The sequence below is a fragment of the Notolabrus celidotus genome, chromosome 2 (genome assembly GCF_009762535.1).
Source record: "Notolabrus celidotus isolate fNotCel1 chromosome 2, fNotCel1.pri, whole genome shotgun sequence".
In the NCBI taxonomy this organism is placed as follows: domain Eukaryota; kingdom Metazoa; phylum Chordata; class Actinopteri; order Labriformes; family Labridae; genus Notolabrus; species Notolabrus celidotus.
The window spans coordinates 12008473-12028265 of NC_048273.1; the positions used below are offsets into that span (position 1 = coordinate 12008473).

Sequence of the window (19793 nt, forward strand, 5' to 3'; positions counted from 1 at the left end):
ATACAAGTATGACATTTGACATAGAGTATCCTGACACATAGGGGAAAGTGGCAAAATAAGATTCTGGTACTTGCTGATTTTAGATTTTAAAATATCATCATCAAAATACACAACAACACTATAAAAATAGCATCTATTGGATGAAATCTCATATGAAATGGTCACTTTTGAGCATTATATGGTCCCGGGAGATCCCAGGAACCTGAAAGAGTCCACAGTACTCTTTCAGGTTCCTGGGATCCACTATCTCCCGGGACCTGAGGTGGACCTCCCACATAGACACAATCAGGAAAAAGGCCCAGCAGAGGATGTACTTCCTGCGTCAGCTCAGGAAGTTCAACCTGCCCCAGGAGCTGCTGATAATGTTCTACACCTCAATCCTCCAGTCTGTCCTGTGCACCTCCATCACTCTCTGGTTTGGATCTGCAACCAAACTAGACAAACACAGATTGCAACGGACTATAAGGACTGCAGAAAAAATCATCTGTGTCGACCTGACCTGCCCCCCATCCAGGACTTGTACCAGTCCCGGGCCAGGAAACGGGCAGGTAGCATCACCGCTCACCCCTCACACCCTGGACACAAATTCTTCAAACTCCTCCCCTCCGGCAGGCGCTACAGATCACTGTGCGCCAAAACAACCCGCCATAAGAACAGTTTTTTCCCCCAGGCTGTCACTCTGATGAACACTAAAACATAACAGTGTCATACCTGTCAGATAAATACTCTCTGTAAATATACATGTAAATATACAATACAACAATTCCCCCAGCAGAATTCCATATTTCTATTTTATGTATTATTTAACTATTATTTTTTTAATGTAAAAAGTACCTCTGCAACTCACCACTGCACTTATATCATATTATTTTAGCCTGTACATATTTGTCATGCCTATTTGTTGTTCTTTTGTATTTATAGCTGATGTTATTGTTATTATATTTATTTTATTTTTATTTGTATCCTTATTCTTATGCCTTGTACAAAGAGAGCACAGTTTGCCTAAGTCAAATTCCTTGTGTGTTCAAGCATACCTGGCCAATAAAGCTGATTCTGATTCTGATTCTGATGTCACTGCCTCATTTGTATTTAAATAACTGCCTTACTTTGTAAGCTTCAATTAGAGCTCTAGATTACATCTGTATCTTAAATATTACACTTCATGTGGCCATAAATACTTCATCATACCCCAAGTCAGAGAGAACAGAATTTTCAGTTTCCAGCATTCCAGATGGAGGTTAGCCTGTTACCTGAATCTAACACTACCTTCATATATTCTTCTTCTGCTGCTATCTGAGGTGGAAAACAGAACAAGGGATTGTTTCAGTAGGACTACAAATGCTTTAAGCTACTTTAAAATATAATTTTTGAACATTTTAAATGTTAAAATCTGTGCACACAAGGAGCCGACAGGGCTAATGCCATACCCAGGGTTTTTTAATCTTTCCAGGTCAAATGATTTCATCCTTTTTTTTATCCTGGTCAAACGAAATGACTATTTGTCACAGCCAATCACTGAACCCCGTTTGACTTCATGCCTCATGTCATTGGTCCACTACCACAGCTGTTTGTGGTATGGTGTAGTCTAGTGGTCTAGTGTTTGAAGTACACTTTCAAGTAGTACTTTATTGGACATTTTTGCATGTTAATTGAATAATTCTAATTATTTGAACACTTTCAAACTCTATTTGTGTTAAAATCAGATGAGCAGAACAGCATTTTAAGAAGGTTAATGCTTTTGTTTACATAGAGTGACATATAAAAGGTATCAAATGAACTACTCTGTTGGTATCGGTTTAACTTTTGGTCATAAACCATAAATAGGATTAGGGCCACTGAGACAATAAAATAAAGCTAGGGTGCAAGATTAGTTTTTAGTATTCTGAGAAATAAATTAAAGTCAGAACTCTGAAAAAAAAAGACAGAATTCTAAATTTAATCTCAGAATAATAAGAAATAAATGTATTGCACCTTAATTTTCTATTCAGTGGCACTTATCCTCTTCCGTATAAATCACATTTGATGAGCACTGATGTAAATAATCATGTGGCTGATTTGTATACCAGTGACAGGCCTAGTAGGGATTAGATATAGGCTTTATGAATAAAAGGTGTTGACAAAGTGTTATAGTTTCTAAAATATGTTAATGCTCAATACCAACATCTGGAAAACTTTTAGCTGCTTCCATGAGTAGAAAGTTACTAGTGGTCTGAATGTAAATGTTTAGGTGCAGTTGCTATTACCAACAACAACCAAACGATCTAAGGCACGAGACTTTAGTGGTATACGTCAGCTGATCTTTACATTTAGACAAAAGGATCCCCATAAATATCTATTGGTTAATGTCATAGTTGGCAAGGAGGGTGGCTCCCTCTGCTGGTACTCAGGAGGAATTTATTGTGGTTCAATTTACATCTAACTCACTAAACTATGCTCAATACACTCGTTCTTTGGTCTGCTGTTTTAAATGTTGTTCATTTATTTGAATGTATATGTTTAAGGACTGTTCTTCTGTTATATTGAATGGAACTGAATGGAGATGGAGATATTGAGACTTTTAAACCTAAACTAAAAACTAACTTATTCAGTCTGGCTTTAATGTAGGGTTTAACAATTGTATCATTGTTTTAATAATACAATAATACAAATGTTTTATATTGATTTTGATGTTGTTTTATTATCTTATAATTCTAACCATCTGTTTTTTATTTATCTACTCACTTTTCTTGATATTTTTAGCCTTTATTTTATCATCAACTCTGATCCTTACCCTTTTTTATTTATTTATCATAACTATTTTTATTCTTAATGTTAATTTGATGCTTTATCTCATTTAAATTACACATATTTAATTGTTGTTGGTGTGCATTTGTCTCTTTTTTAAGAATCCATTTTTGTTTTTTAATGTCTTGACATTATTTTATTTCTGCTTCTTTCTTGTTTTTAATTGCTGTAAAGCACTTTGAATTTCATTTGATGTAAATGAAAGGTGCTATATAAATAAAGCTTGATTGATTGATTGATTGATTGATTGATTGATTGATTGATTGATTGATTGATTGATTGATTGATTGATTGATTGATTGATTGATTGATTGATTGATTGATTGATTGATTGATTAAATTGCATCGTGTTATGCCAAGCTCGTACCATTTTAGAGCTCAAGTGAGATCAGGATTTGGTGCCCTTTCCTCAAAATCAGTAACTTACAGTGCTATGATAAAGTAAGATAAATATGATAAACCTTTTAAACCTTTATGTGGACATTAATTAAATAAATCAACACAATACACATTGATCAAGCAGTTAAAGAGCTGCAGTTTCACAGAAAAACAGCAACAGTATTACATTTTTTTTTTTTTTTTTATCATTATCTTAAATTGTTAAGTGATATGATGTCATTCATTTGTAGTTGGGGTGTGTGTAACTGCAGTGGGAAAGGAGGATTCGTGGTAACTCCTCTTCAGACACCACAGCTGAAGCAGCCTGACACCAAAGAAGCTGCCCAGTGCTGGTACTGTTCCAAACTGCTCTCCTAAGAGATGATAGCTTTTCTATTATAGTCTGTCTTCCATTACCACCACAGGGTCAAGGAGGCAACCCAGAACACAGCTGACCTTCTTCACCAGCTTGTTCAGTTACTATCTGTCAACAGCAATGATGCTGCTGCTCCAGCAAACCACACAACGATACCACTGAGTCATAGAAGGTCCTCAGGAGTGTTCTCTGCATTTCGAAATCCTTCAGTCTCCTCAGCAGATGGAGAATGATGACCACAGTGAAATATAAGAACATAAACTTGCAGTGAAAGCTTGAAAAAAGATAGTAATTAAGAGCAGAAAAATGAGCTCCATGCCCTTTTACGCAGTTTTTTGATGGTTAAAATATTCAGTTTTTAAAATAATGTTCCTTTTTTGTTAACTATTAATGAAAGAAGAACATTTTGTCTTTAACATTCAGATGATTTTTTGATAATATTCTTTAGGTAACAGATTATTGAATGGTTTCTATAAAATGTTCTAAATAATGTTACTTAATAGCAAAGAAGCAACATTCTCAAAGCAACATGTAAAAAATGTTTTCAGGATGTTTCTGACGCCTCAAATCATAAAATGTTTTATTTAAGAATATTCTGGTGATATTTAATTAGAGGAAAGATAGAATGTTTTATCTTTAGAATTCAAAAGGTGTTTTAATAACATTCTTTGGGTCACAGATTATTGAATGTTTTTAGAGTACGTAACCTGACAACAAATTGTGATCATAAAGAAAACTTTGCACTTAGAATGTCTCAAGAACATTCGGGCACTGATGTCACTTAACATTTTATGAATGTTTACCAAACATTTTAATAAAGTTTTTAGAGAATGTTACTAGAGAACATTCTTTGAGCACATAGCAAACTTCCCACTGAAAACATTACAGTAACATTCTCTGTAGAGAATGTTTTAGAACAGAACATTGCTAGCTGGGATACTCACTTTAATTACAAATATTTAATTAAAAAGTCAGTCCACGTTCTTGGAGCTCAAACAGCCTTTCAATATTAGGAATAGATGTACACACACACACACACACACACACACACACACACACACACACACACACACACACACACACACAGAGAGAGAGAGAGAGCGAGAGAGAGAGAGAGAGAGAGAGAGAGAGAGAGAGAGAGAGAGAGAGAGAGAGAGAGAGAGGTAAATTGTCGAAAATCTGTTGTATTTTTTTTTCCAACTTTATTTATATAACATTTTCAACATTTTAGACAGACAGTGAGATATACACACAGATATACAGTCTATGGATATACAACATAAAGTACAAAAATATAGAACCGACATAAGTTGTCACACCTGAATGTGAACACCCTTTCCCAGCCACCACCCATTACAAGGCCATTCAACAATTACAAAAAAATAACAATAATAGAAAATAAATAAATAAAATAATAAAATAATAATGATAATAAATAAGTGGGGAAAGAGTAAGTTAAGGTTGCACACATCAGTCCGCCAACTGAAATCTGTTGTATTTTTAAGTGGTGTCCCATGGGTTTCCCTTGTGGTGTCACCTGGGTGTCACCTGAGCTGTGCGCGCCCCCGCGAGGAGCCTCAGCAGGCACGCACTACCCACCCTGGCACCTGTATGTCACGTGACGGTGTAACGCAACTCTGCTCCTCCTGCGCAATGTGCGCATTGTCTCCTGTCATCTTGGCACACAGCACCCTGGACAGGGCAGGAAAAGTATTCTCTGTCATCCCCCCCAACCTCCGAAAGGTGATTTTATCTAACCATGGGGAACAGAGACGACGAGTATGATTTCTTGTTTAAAGGTGAGCTGTTTCTAGATGTTTGATGTTACATAGCAGAGAAACTTGCTAGGCTTCGGTTAGCATGCGTGCTAACTGTGTATGTCATGTCTCTCATCAGCTGGTGTTGGAGCTAAACTGTAACCAGGCAGGTTGTTGTCTTAACCAGAGCAGAGGTGGCGTGTTTTCCCATTCGTCATTTGTAATGAATCACACGGCTGCACGTTTACGTAGTTTGGTTTCTACTTTTAGTCCTGTCGGGGTGAAATGATCTGGATTCTACTGTCAGCAGGGCGTGTGGAGAGTTAGCCCTGTAAGCTAGGCTGCCTGCATTAGCTGGTCTAACGGTGGATCTCTGAACACAAACAAAGACATTCAACTTTGTGCTCATGTAAAAGAAGTTTACACTTTTAAACCTACTGATCTGCCCTCTCTCGTTGTACTGCCTCAGATAACTTGAATGAATAGAGGAAACAAGAGTTTCCTTTGTGGGAGACTGAATCTCTCACTTGAGGGAGGACCCTACCAAATAAAAAACATTAACTTCAATATGGCTTTGATTTTCTGTTAGAGAGATGTTCCTGGTTTAAAAAAGAAAGTATTTTTCATGTGATGACCACAGATACATAACCATAGATTGACCTGTATGGACAACTGAGTCACAGATCACATGGTTTCACACCTGAGTCCTGATAACATGTTGCTGAGCTTGCTTTCTAGTTAAAGGGACATTTTTTTGACTGTGGGTCAACTTGTAAACGTGTTACACTTAATCTACCTTCTCTAACATGGACCACACTGTTGGTCAGTACTTAGTTACACTTGACAGATGTGTTGGATTTCATAATGTGATAACCTGAGTATCCATTTACACGTTAGGATAGCCATTCTGAATCAGAATCAGAAATACTTTATTTATCCTGGGGGGAAATTCAGTCTTTAAAGTTGCTCCTATACACAATAAATAAGAATATCAAATAATATTAATAGAAGAAGTAATTAATAAGATATAAAAATGTAAATAATGATAATAAAAGTATGTACAGAAGACAATATAAGCTATGTAGAAAGTACATGGATCAGGAAGAGGGCACTCTGGTGGTCTGTCTGTCCAACCTAACTACTTTAGATAACTTTGAATATTGATTCAGTCTTATAAGTGTCATTAACTTCATAGAAATTGAATTTTTACTTGAGAGGAAATAGAAATATCTATGCATTTTGTTTCTGTCTTGTAAGGATCAGCTCCAGCCAATTATAAAACACCACGTCTTGTGTTTGAGGATATAGCGATGACTCGTACCAACAACACAGGAGTCGAGGCCTTGAGAAACTGTTGAGTCAGGTTTCCCATAGAACAGAGAGCTTTTGGCAGCTTCTTCCTGCCTGAGTCCCAGCAGTGCAAAGTCAGATAAGGTTTTCTCAGAGCAGGGAGAAAGCAACCAAGAAAGTCAGCACTTTCAGGATTACTGACTACAACCATGGCTGTATGATAACTTCGCTATAGTGCATGTTGGAGGAAAAGTTATACAGGTGAAACTGTGTAGAGGGAAATGTTAACATAGCTGAATAGTATTGATTGTGTACCAAATCATTGAGAGAGCTTACAATTTCTGTTTTGATTGCAGTTGTACTGATAGGAGACTCTGGAGTGGGGAAGAGTAACCTGCTGTCCCGTTTCACAAGAAATGAGTTCAACCTGGAGAGCAAGAGTACCATTGGGGTGGAGTTTGCCACCCGTAGCATCCAGGTGGATGGCAAGACGATAAAGGCACAGATCTGGGACACAGCTGGACAGGAACGCTACAGAGCCATCACCTCAGCGTGAGTGTTTTCTTTGAGTGTAACTAATGTGTTTTGTTACAAACATAGCATTGGAGTAAACCCAGGGATGGTTATCCTACTCAGGCTCTTAATCCTGTTGATGTTGTCACCAGATATTACAGGGGCGCAGTCGGGGCACTCCTAGTTTACGACATCGCCAAGCATTTGACATATGAGAACGTTGAACGCTGGCTGAAGGAGCTCAGGGACCACGCTGACAACAACATAGTCATCATGCTGGTTGGAAACAAGAGCGACCTCCGTCACCTCAGGGCAGTGCCCACTGATGAGGCTCGAGCTTTCTCAGGTAAATAACCACGTGCTGTGGTGAATATATCAGATACTATATGTACATACAAACCTGATTCTCTACAAATGTATCTCTATTGTTTTCACATCTTAGAAAAGAACACCCTGTCATTTATTGAGACGTCAGCTTTGGACTCAACAAACGTAGAAGAAGCATTCAAGAACATTTTAACAGGTGGGAAAAACAAGATGCTGCAGAGTTTATTGCTATGTCTTACCTGAGGATCTCAATAATACAAATGTAGCATTGTCAATATAAGAAACATTTGGAGAAATAATTCTACTAATACGAACATTATTGTGTCTTTTGTTCTATATTGTCCCTCTTCAGAAATCTACCGCATTGTGTCACAGAAGCAGATAGCGGACAGATCTGCACACGATGAGTCTCCAGGCAACAATGTTGTGGACATAAGTGTCCCCCCAACCACTGATGGTCAGAAGGGCAACAAACTGCAGTGCTGCCAGAGCCTGTGACCATAAACTCCATGACACTCATCCTCCATCTTCCCACATCCACCCTGACATCCCATTACCTGAGCACTTTTCGTTGCCCTAATCACGACTGACTTCCCCGTCACTGTCCTTTATGCCTTTTTTTCTGTTTGATATAAGACTTTTGAACTCACTTGTGCTCTTCTCTTCTGCCATGAAAGAAAACTTTAAGAAGCCTTTATGTCAGGTGGTCGGTAGAGTCGTTCATGGAGTCACTGCAAAGGTGAAGAAACAAGGCGGCGTCCGCTGCCTCATGAAAGCCTGTGCTGTGAGGTAGTTTGAACTGAGCTGAACTGAAACTCTATGTACAGGGAGGTTGTTAAACACATTTCAAAGGTTACCACTAGATGGTGCTGTGTAAATAACCCACAGGCAGTAACTCCAACCTTATGAAGCAGTATTATGTGTTATGTGGTTCTGACAACAGATAAGTTATCATGCCAAAAAATGTCCTCATTATGTATTTATTGTAGAATATTTGGCTTAATTTTGCATTGTTTTACTTTAAATTTAAGAACTGTTAAAATTTACAATAAAATGCTTAAAAAATGAATTACGTTCTGACTGAGATTTTTAATTTTATAAAGGAAGAGGTTGGTTCCATGTCACTTATTTGCTGAGTGCAATTTTTAGGTACTTATGCTTTGATTAAGTCCTCAATTTTAATGTACTTAATAAGACATCACTAGTTTTTATTATAACACGGTGAGTGTTGCACACTAGGATTCTTGAAAATTATGATGTTGCTCATACTAACTCCACCATGACAATACTAAAATGTAGCTTACAGGATGTCATAATAATAATTTAGTATGTAATTATATATAATTTTTTTACAAGACATGGTTAAATCTAATGAAAAACTGAGTGATGTGATGTCACATTGAGTATATTCTTTGACTATAACTTTTAATTTTAATTAACGGGTATTTCTTGATGGTTGTTGTGCTACTGTGGGTAAATGATCTTAGCCCGTCTTCAAAGCTTTCAGGTTGTTAAATAAAACAAGACTTCTGAGTCTTGTTTCTCCGAGATAGCAATTAGTGTGTTCATACTCTTTATCGGAGCAAACTACAAGAGAGACTATAAAAGAAAAAAGCTTGGTTGGGGATTCCTTAAACACTCCCTTAAGACCTTTTAACACTTTGACTCTGTTTTTAGAGAACTGATGTTTGTTAAAAAAAAAAAAAGACTACACAGGAATACTGTGAACGAGTGTTTTCAAGTTAAGCTGCTTATACTTCCCAAATGATGCAGATGGGATGAGATTCTTTGAATCTCTACAGTAGTAAAACTTGACATCCCCAGTTGTTTTTCATCAGGATTACTGGCTGCATACAGCTGTGGTCACAAACAGACTTACAGTAATGAGATCTCATCCTTGCTGTACTAAGAGCATTATCTGTAAACAGCCATATCATACATGTCAGACAAAATAGAGGTTATTATGTTCACGTCCATGTAAACAAAAAAACAAACTGGCTATAAACACAAATTCACAAACAGTTAATCCAAATGGTTTATTTGCTTGGCAAACATTTGTTGGCTGATTGGAGGTTCCAGTACTGTGAAGGTTTTTTTTTTCACAGCAAATTATGAACATATTTGGAAATGTAAGTGCTTCAGAAATGTAACATAAATTACAAAATATATATATTAACACACACGACCATTAAAAAATATGTGAAATGAAAAGATTACAAAATGGTATTACACTATACAACATCATAAATAACTGTTACCAGTTTATTTGTATCATAAACAAAAACGTTATATCTGCATTTGAATAGTGGAAGTAAAATAAATAAGTAACATTTGTCATGACGATCATATGTTATAACTGTTAAAGTCTTTGGAGACATAAAGATCTGTTCCCTCTGTTTCCACTGACCCAAAGAGGCAGGAGAGCAACATTGTATGGACCGCCAACACTAAATAATTCACTACAATGAAGTTCAGTGGCCACACAAGCAAGACTTCCTCTGCATTGACAGATTGAGTTGTTTCTTACAGGACTTCACATTAGCGCCCAAACAGACCCCACACTTAAAGTAAAGCGTTGCTCATGATAAACAGTAAACACAGGGATGATCAAATGATTCATAAGCTGGTGTGGCACCCTGGGTGCATCATAGTACTGCAGGATTTAATCCTTTGTTCTGAGATCTGTTCAAAACACAAACAAACGATTAACTGGGTTGGTATGTGGGGCAACCCACCGAGAGCTCAGTGAAACAGAGTGGAATGTTAGTGCAGACAAAAGGCCAGGGCAAGGAAATGGCATTTGTAGCTAGTGAAATATAAGAGAAAAAGATGGCTGCTGAACATTTACAGCATCACTAACAAGACATATGAAATAACCCACAGAATTTACAATGTCATGGTACTCCTCAAGGTTTCTGTGTGGCAGGGACAATAAGGAAAGGACAGAAAGTTAAAATGTGGTCTTGATGGGCAGTATTCAAAATCTGTTCTGATTTTTACATTTTGTTTGCAACACAAGGAACAATCTCTTTGGAACCAGGCTAAGCCAATGAACATCATTTTAAGTCTGATTGTTAAAACAGTATTTAGTTATCTTAAGTATTTTGAAACATCAGAAACATTAACAACACACTTGTGCACAAAATCCAAAGCTTTGGCAATGACACACTGGTAGTGGTATAGTGTACTTTGAGAATTTGGCAATATACGAGGCCTCTTTTAAAGGCCCTATGACTGACCCCAGTCAGTTTTAGAGAGGAGCACATTAGAAAAATATCAGATGTTTTCAATCATGAATGTTATTCTCCTTAACAGAGAGGACTAAATCCAAGAGGTTGGTTTTGAAACTGGTAACAACCAGATGGCATCAGACAGATCTTAAGCACGCCTCTTTTGCTTTAGTTCTTATGCTTTCAATGTTATTTATATGCACCCCACAGACCTTAATGCTTTAGAATATGAAGCATTCAAATAGTAAGATCATCAAAATTATACTGAGCCACAGGCTGAACACCTGCTTCACTCAAAAATAGAGGATCTTTGTATTCTTATTCCCAATGTTTTGTTAGTTTGAAATAAACATTGGTTGCCATTACTACATGCTCTTGGAATTTCTTCAGGCTTATCTCTTCATGAAATGGCCAAAGTTACTTAAGGTGGCAATTATCTGTCTCCCCATAACCTAAATAAAGTGGATGGTTTTACAAACTGGAACATGTCATGACCTGGAGATTTGGGCACAAGGCAGACACTGGATTGTACTTTCTGTCTTGTTAAATTAAAGCTGTAGTATGTGACACTCTTCCCTCTGTGTAAAGATACAGAGGTGAATTCTTTTTCCCATTCTTCCCCCAAAGGAAGCCAGTTCCCCTTGAGTCTGTTCAGTAACATTAAACCTGATGAAGGCAGGTCAGCAATCCAAATAAACTCATCAATGTCAGCTGTTTTGGATTGCCAGAGTAAATAGTCTATGAAGAGCACGTGAGCATACAGAGGCTTCCGAGGAAGAGAATGTCAAGATGAAGTCACATTAAGCCTTAGTGCTGCTTGCATAATTTGTCATCGTTTATGGTTGACATTTTGATTTAACTGGTAAACGCTTTTCACACAAGCATGTAGTGTTTTTTGAGAAACTGAAGTCTGTACGAGTGAAAATAAAAACAGAAACAGAACAGCTTTATTGAAGTACTTATACACGCCAGAAAAAGGAGGCTTTAGTACACTGCATCAGCCACCTAACAATTCTTGTGAAAGTGTTTCTCTAAAAGCCATTTTGACAAAATGAGATGCAGAGGTCTTTAGGAGACCTGCCTGCTAAGTGCTGATAATACAAGAACCTCTATGAGGAAAATATTAACCCTACTTTTGTAGGAATAGTTCATCTGCTCACTCTTTAGTGGTAAAGAAAAAATTTAAGAAAACACTAACATTAAAAAAAAAAAAATAATAATTATTAACAGTGCTTGCATGCATAACTGTGCATGTTGGTAAAGGTCTCTGCATGTAGTGTGAAGACCTTGAAGTCCACAGTGTTGTTATTGCACATTCTCTGGCTTTAGTAGTGCTATGCTGACATCCATTCTTGCATCAGATGTAAAAACAGATATGGCAAAACACATCTTGAAAGAAGTCCAATGGGATTGTGCTAAAAATAAAGTCTCCTTTCGGACAGCATATTAGCATCTGTATTGTAAAATGTAAAACCCTTTACAGATTCACGAGGGATCACTCCGATTACTTCAAAGATCTCCTCAAAAGGCGATTTTGTGCAGAGAAGTCCTACGCTGGGAGGGCCATGGCCAGTTTCAATGGAGCTGCTGAACTCTGAGATCATCAGAGAATCATCATGGAGTTGTTTGAACAATCATAAAACTCTTCACGGTCCACTGAAAAGTTATTTTGGTCACAAGTTATTCAGCTGTTATCTAAAGTCGTCTTTGCATTTATGCCAGTGAGGCTGTGTCTCTCCCAAAGTCTCTGCACATCTCCATGTGCTACTCCATTCTTTAGTGCCTTTTTGCATAAGTTGGTCAACACCAAGCGTGAGGACGGACAGACCCCATTTAAATGTCCCCTTACCCTGCAACCACAGGGGGACAAATTCAAAAAATGCTAATTGAATTCAGTACTGATGAGGCAAAGGAAAAGAAGTCACAAAGCCGAAAATAAAAAACGTCCACAAGTGCTTCTTTAAAGGCTTGTTGGCAGGTCTGACGCATCAAAAATCGTCCGTCACTCTTCCTGAACCATCTGGGTTTGCTCTCATACTATACTCTCATTGGCAGACTTCTTCATCAGCTTTGTAGAGAGCAAGGAATGCTGGGAAGAGTTAGACTCCTTGGCTTCAGGAATGAGCAGACGTACTTTCTGATTTGTTCTTCTCCACTCCGAGTACAGCTGACAGTGGTAGCGGAAGGATACCTGCGTGGACAACCAGATAAGAGACCATGAGAGATTAATCAGAGGCAGTCACTTCGACAAATAGGAAGAAACTTGAAAATTAGTAAGACAGTTGAATCTCTATGTAAATTCATTATTACCAGGGTCCAAAGGACATAGATGGTGAAGAGGGCTATGGTGAGGGCTATGAGGCCAACAGCCTGCAGCCAGCTCCCCAGCTGGAGATGGTCCTGAGCCCCCCTCAGGCAGAGCCAGCCTGAAATAGCTGCAAGGGGTGTGATGAACAGGAAGCACACCATGTCACAAAAAAGTGTACTCTTCTCATTGCGAGGTCCCGGGTCCCGCAGCCACTGTAGGAGAAGGGACAGGAAAATAAAGAAGAGGGAGAGATCATTAGTGAAACAATAACAGAAGAGACACAATGAAATCAGAATTTACCATATGAGCACAAGCATTTACAAACAGCAGCCTAACAGTAGGATTAAAAATCAAAAGCAGGAGATTGATGCAGACAATGCAAAGGGCATTGACCTTTGTTACCTCTGTGAGGGGCCTTGGACGGCGCTCAATGCTGAACTCTGTGTGGCAGAGCTCACAGTAGCTGGTGTTGGAAGACGACAGCCACCTCTCCAAGCAGCTCTTGTGCACCGTGCCCAGTGTTCCCGTGCAGTCGCAAGGAGACAGAAGAGTCTCACTGTTGCCTCCTTCATGGCAAATACGACAGATGGGGCCATCACTAAAACAGAGAGAAATCAATCATATATAAGGTTTCTATCAATCAATCAATCAGACTTTATTTATAAAGCGCTTTTCATACAATGACATTGTAACACAAAGGGCTGTACATAAAAACAACTTAAGAGAGAATAAATTAAGAAAAAGATCCCACCCCCAGCCCTGACCCCAAACCCACCCCACAATCCTAAGGTTCAGGACACAATATATACAACAATAATATTAAAAACAATACAAATTAAATAAATAAATAAATGAAAAATAAAAAGGAAGTTGCTGAGCGAACTGAGGAAACGCTCTCATGATATCTTAATGAGGAAACACTGGAGGTAAAATAAGATGTTAAAACTCAACACAAGAAATTAAAATAACCAAAATAAAATAAATGTGTAAGATAATAAAACACTAAAATATTAAACCATTAAAAGAAAATAAGATGCTATACTTAACAATACAATAAATAAGTACATAAATGAATAAAATAGAATAAAAGTCACTAAAATTTGAACTAGATAATAAATAAATAAATAAATAAATCTGTTATAAGAATGAAACTCAGTTAAAAGCGGGACTAAAAAGGTAGATCTTGAGTCTATGAAATGTGTTCTTGCTGAATCAAAGCTCTTGCTGTGATGTCTTACGTTTGTGAGCACACAGGTTTGAGCACAGACGAGAGCAACTGTCCATCTATGGCTGTGACCTGGGTGACGTAGAGCGCCTGGCACCCTTCCCCGCCCGTCTCCTCCACGCTCTTCCACAGGCCGGTGCTGCTCGCACAGTCACATAGAGAGCCGGGCAGATGGCAACAGCCCCCTGTTGTCATGGCTACAGAGGCCAGACACTGACCGTAGAAGTGGAGGTGAGGACGTAAAGGGTTGGGAGTGATGGTTGACTTGGGAAGCGGGAAACACTAAGGCTGGTTGCCACTGATGAGAATGGTTGGATTCTAGAGAAAGAGACAAAGATAGATGAAGATTTAGTCACATGAATATCAGCGTTGGTTCTTTGATTTAATTGAGACGTGATATTTTCAGCCACTACGTTAATTTTTCTGCTTTAATTACGAGGGAGATTGAGATATTTGTACTAAAAAAATCATAAAATAAATGATGATGCAATCAGTGATGATGAGGAGGCTCAAATGGTATACAGCTGTTAAAATCAGCCCTGCCTTTACCAGCTGAGGTGCTTCTTTCACACTACTGCATCTTAATCCAGTCAGACAATATATGTCCCTCCAACATGGACCTTAATGAACGATGAATACTTTTTCTCCTTGAAGACATTTTTATACTGATAATCTCGTACTTTGACTTATCAGAATCAGAATCAGTAATAATTTATTTATCCCAGGGGGAAATTCAGTCATTACAGTATGCTCTTATATACAGTCAAAATATTTATATATAGGAGGAATAAAATTAGATATAAATATGAATAAGATAAAATCAAATAGAATAAAATCAAGATAAAATGAAATAGAATTTAAACAATTAAAACATAAAATAAAGATAAAATAAAATAGAATCAAAATACATTTAAAAATAAAATAATATAAAGATGAAATGATATAGAATTAAAATAAATTACAAAATAAAATACATAAAATAAAATAAAATTATAAAATTATAATAATAATTAAGAATAAACAGAAGTGCAGAATAGTTAGAATTAGCTATGTACAAAATCGCTGGGAATGAAGGTGATATTTACAAGGATGTTAGGGTGGTAAGGATATTGCACAGTGGATATTGTCACTCTGTGGTACAGCTAGCTCCCTTATAAAAACATGCAAAACATTAAGGTCTTCCACACATTTACTTTCGAGGATTCTACTGAAACCTGTGGAAGGTGATTACATGTCTCTTTCCATTTATGTGAACTAGAAGAGGGAGGTTTAATTTCACTGGAAAGCAAAAACATTTAAGGGTGTATCGTATACAATGATCTTGTTAACACAACCTCTACATCCAGGTACACTCGGCTATATGTTGTGACAGTGCTCATCTGGAAGACTACCTCATGTACCAATCCTTTCCCTTCATGTCAGAGTAACTGAGGTTATCTACAAACACATTTTGTAATAGGAAGCTGTCATTTTGGAGGTGGGCCAAAGTTGCCAAAAGCTGCTGATCCGTTATAAAAGCAAGAGTGAGCGTCAGTGGCAGCGCATGTGATGTGCAGCAGACTGATAAACAGCTGTCCCCCCTCAGATAACTCCTGACTAAAGATAGTGGGTGTACTGCTGAGTGTGCTAGAACATTTCTCTCAGAGTTGGATGTTATTCTGTAGAGAAACACACCTTGAAATAAGGATCATTCAGAGTGAAATATTTCAAATTGATGAAAAAATAAATACATTTGTTACACAACATTAAATTTACACCGAGACTTAAGTGTGAATATGCATGTAGGTAAATAATAAACCTGTCCTTTTAAAGAAATGACAACATTCAGTCACCTATCAGTGACTAGTGGTCATGCAGCGTAAACACCAGGCAATTGCTGTTTGTAGAAAACCGGGCTCAGTAACTGTGTACCCGTTACTGTGTGATACACAAACCTGTAACATACATGCTTTCCATAATCCCATGTGCTAAACACTGTTTTTGTTTTGCTGTTTTTAAACTGGGGGTTTAACATGGCAGATGGAGCATAAAGTCTTGTGTTAATACATGGGGGTTTGCGTCTTTATTCTAGCTCCTTAAACACCATCAATACAACACCGTGTGTATATTTAACCCTGTTTAATCAAAATGCCTGGAAATCACAAGTGTTGAAAAATCATAGAAATATAATTGACTCGTTTTCTTTACCCTTCAGCATGCTGAATAATGCATACTTGCCTGTTTTATCAAACCCCTAAAAATATAGATGTTATAGATATTTCTTGAAGCAACTGCTAAATAGTTAACATTCCTTATCTACCTCTGATTTCTTATTTTTACACCCAAAATTGAAAATGTCAGCTGCTTAACATCTTTAAGTCATTGGTTGTCCATACTTGCATATATTTGTTGAAGCTAAAGACATGTTCCCGACGACCTCTTTATCCATTCAAAGGAAGTGGCTTACTGGTCCAGTATAACTGCTTGGTATTGTTGTTTAAGCATACCGATTAAGGAATGGGGCCTGTTTAAGAGGCACATTCCTTGACCCAAATACACAGAGGATAGCCCCAAAACAAAGACAACAACAACACAAGATGTTTTGTGTTTTCTGAGTTTCTCTTTCAGATCTTTTAGCAGGGAAACATGTTCATGGGGCTTTAATGGCAACCTCTACAATTAAGTGTCATATCTGAATGTGACTGTGCAACATTAACTACAGAAAAGTGAGGACTTTCATACCTTACACACACATGCTGTGAAAGAAGGCTCAGCTAACAAACGTATGTGTTCATTTTGAGCTAGACAGGAGGCTAACACAGCTGTCAACAATGCATCCAGCTGATGTTGCTTTTATCAGACTGCTGTGGATTATGGGAGCAGAGAAGGAAGTTAATTCTTTCTTTATCTTGAGAAAAACAACTCTATTTATTTGAGTAATAGACAGTCAATGTTTGAGATACAAAAGCTGCTATTGCAACAAAACAGAAACTCATTTCTTTTATCACAGTTAATATTTGACAGGAGGTTAGAGCTGCTATTGTCAGCATGCTTAGACATCATCCAGTATACTTTCGAAACGAATTGACACTTAAAATGTAAAATATTATACAAGGAGTACCCAGGCTGTGCTTTGATTAATAGACTGGTCTGTTTAGAAATGAAATTACAATCTTCACTTGTGGTCTTCAAGGCTGAAATCAGGTGTGACCACATGAATCAGAAACTCATCATCGACTTCTCCATTCATTTAATGATGATTTTAGGGTTACAAGATAAATTATACGACATATTGTCTGTTCAAAAAAATGTATCACCATGAGCTTTATGTCACTCTTAACCTAACCAGAGCTCAGAGGTCTGTCTGTGCTCAGCTGAGATGAGGTATCCTTCCTCTGGCATTAGAAACAGGTCGCTTCCACTCTGTTCCAGAGGAGGAGAGAAAGTGTTCTTTGTGTGATCTGGAGGAAGTTTAAAATGAAATGCACTTTTCAGTCTACTGTCCATCGTATCATGATCTCAGGTGCCGTCTTTTCAACAAAATGTCAGAAAACTGTCCTGATTTGTTTCGCATGTCTGATGAAGATAGACTTCAGTTCCTGTTTACACACAAAGTGATCCAGTTTGCTCAGTTTGTGTTGAATGCTGTTCAGCAGCGTAGGAGCGTAGGAGCACACTCTATGTCTGATTTAGTTGTTGTCACTGTCAAACGTCTGAAGTGTAACTCTGTGCTTTTTAATTACTTTAGGTCAGGGGTGTCAAACGTGCAGCCCGCGGGCCAAAACCGGCCCACAAGAGGTTCCAATCCGGCCCGCGGAACGACTTTGCAAAGTGAAAAAACTACAGAGAAGACGTTACCTGCAATTTTTCAATAAAAGTAACTATTATTTCAAATTTGTCCTCTGGGGGTCACATAAAATCATACTGCTGACGGTGTTCTGGGACTTTTTTTCTCAAAGTGAGAAAATAGATGACTTGCTGTTTGCATAACCCGGTTGAGATTCATAAAGACTTTTTAGAGCACTATAAGATGATCCACTAACTACTAACACTAGCACTACACCCCTGCATACAACACTGTCCAGCAAGCAGACTGTTAATGCTGGAGCTGAGGGGTCCATAATAATCAAATTTACCTTCTTCATTATTATAATCTATCTGTTCTTTTGCAGTAAACATTACACTTGGTGTCAGGTGAAACGGTAACCTGTGTGTTGGGTGTGTTCGCAGCAGGTTTCAGGGCTTAAAGAGTAAAATATTCGGCCCACTATGAGACTCATCATGGGGAAAACACAGCAGCTGTTTTTGTAGAAAGATAGTTCATGTAATGTAAACATTTTCAGAATGTACTTGTACTTTTTTGTGGTTATTTATAGGGTTATTATGTTATTATTTTACAGGTCCAGCCTCACATCAACTTGGGCTGTCTGTGGCCCCTGAACTGAAATGAGTTTGACGCCCTTGCTTTAGGTCATTGCTGGACATGTGTAGTATTTAACTGCTCTCTTCTTTTTCTTCTTCTGTTGTTGCTCCTATTTTGTTCTGTTTTTTTTTTTGTAGTGTCTTATAAGTCCATATGGGCAGATGAATAATAAATAAACTAAACTAAACCAAACTAAAACAGAAAGCCTTGTTTTTTCTTGTAATTACGAAATAATTTCCCTGTGATCTCAATATAACGACATCTAATACGAATCGCGCACACCGATGGTCTCTCGGCTTCCGTAGTCTTGGACAGTAGTAACTAATATTATCCAAAAACTGCGTAGCAGCACAAATTAGCTGTCTATGTGTGAGTTGTTGTGACATGTTTAAGACATTAGCATAATTTCCTCTGCTGTTTCTACCATGATCCATTTGCTGTTCTTGCTCATTGTCCAGTAAAGATCAGCTGTGCCTGTTACAGCTGTGTCGCTTGCTAGCTTCAATCTGCTACAGTAAGCCTCTAAGAGTCAAACTAGTACATAAATAATTAAAGTTGAATATGTTTACTCACCTCGTCTTCTTCAAAAAGATGTCTCCTGTTAACTGGAAGCATTACCGCCCTAATAGCCCAATATTTCCTCCCATATTCAGCTGTAGCTCTGTTACAGTTAGCGCCATTGTACCTCTGGATAGCTAATGATATTTAGCTGTGTGTGAGAGACAGCAGCCCTCAGCTGATAACGCACTGCAGGCCAGGTTTCCGCTTTCCCAGGGCTTTAAATATCACCCAGAGGCTCATCATCAGCTGTCTGCCTCCTCCGAGCAGACAGGGCGAGTGCAAAAAAACAATCCAGACGACTAAAAATGTAATTGTGAATAACAACAGCTTGCCAAAGGGAGGGGCGTTCACAGAAAACATCACATGCGCAACACGACCAGGAATATTACACATATCATGATTTCCAGTGTGGATTTAATCCTCCTGTGATGTTGCAGGTCAAATTGACCCTTTTTAAAGTCTATTTTAAGCAATATATGCCCTCCAAACCAGATAAATGCAGCATAAAAATATGGGCAGCATGTGACAGAAGAAGAGTTGTGTTAATTTATCAACATCACTTCATAAAAAATTCAAAATATAAAATAAAACAAACAAAAATCTATGTTATGTAAAACTATTGTATTTATATTTAGGGCTTTC

The 19793-nt window shown here is 37.8% G+C and overlaps 2 protein-coding genes across 3 annotated transcripts; one reads left to right on the plus strand and one right to left on the minus strand.

The window, feature by feature from the left end:
* The first annotated feature begins 5134 nt into the window (after positions 1-5134).
* LOC117807766 (ras-related protein Rab-11B-like) lies at positions 5135-8494 on the plus strand. The gene is made up of 5 exons (XM_034677169.1): positions 5135-5337; positions 6942-7137; positions 7251-7444; positions 7541-7621; positions 7778-8494. Exons 1-5 carry the CDS (start codon positions 5298-5300, stop codon positions 7921-7923), a joined length of 657 nt encoding a protein of 218 aa, XP_034533060.1. The 5' UTR covers positions 5135-5297; the 3' UTR covers positions 7924-8494.
* Positions 8495-11580: 3086 nt separating this feature from the next.
* Positions 11581-19578, minus strand: march2 (membrane-associated ring finger (C3HC4) 2). 2 transcript variants are annotated; one of them, XM_034677150.1, is made up of 5 exons: positions 19164-19578; positions 14202-14506; positions 13357-13561; positions 12966-13175; positions 11581-12846 (listed from the first exon to the last, which is right to left on the minus strand). In XM_034677150.1, the coding sequence occupies exons 2-5, from the start codon at positions 14381-14383 to the stop codon at positions 12688-12690; spliced, it is 756 nt and encodes a 251-aa protein (XP_034533041.1). In that variant the 5' UTR covers positions 14384-14506; positions 19164-19578; the 3' UTR covers positions 11581-12687. The 2 variants fall into 2 exon arrangements, with proteins under 2 accessions (XP_034533041.1, XP_034533049.1); XM_034677158.1 differs by having other exon boundaries at positions 13366-13561; positions 19164-19569.
* Between the last annotated feature and the right edge of the window lie 215 nt (positions 19579-19793).

Excerpts from the sequence above, each read along its gene's own strand:
- LOC117807766 (XM_034677169.1), top strand. The coding sequence starts at position 5,298 with ATGGGGAACAGAGACGACGAGTATGATTTCTTGTTTAAAG. Across the intron at positions 7,445-7,540 it reads TGAGGCTCGAGCTTTCTCAG|AAAAGAACACCCTGTCATTT; the intron begins GTAAATAACCAC and ends TTCACATCTTAG. Across the intron at positions 7,622-7,777 it reads ATTCAAGAACATTTTAACAG|AAATCTACCGCATTGTGTCA; the intron begins GTGGGAAAAACA and ends GTCCCTCTTCAG.
- march2 (XM_034677150.1), bottom strand. The coding sequence starts at position 14,383 with ATGACAACAGGGGGCTGTTGCCATCTGCCCGGCTCTCTATGTGACTGT. Across the intron at positions 13,562-14,201 it reads AAACCTGTGTGCTCACAAAC|TGATGGCCCCATCTGTCGTA; the intron begins GTAAGACATCAC and ends TCTCTGTTTTAG. Across the intron at positions 12,847-12,965 it reads TCTATGTCCTTTGGACCCTG|GTATCCTTCCGCTACCACTG; the intron begins GTAATAATGAAT and ends TTGTCCACGCAG.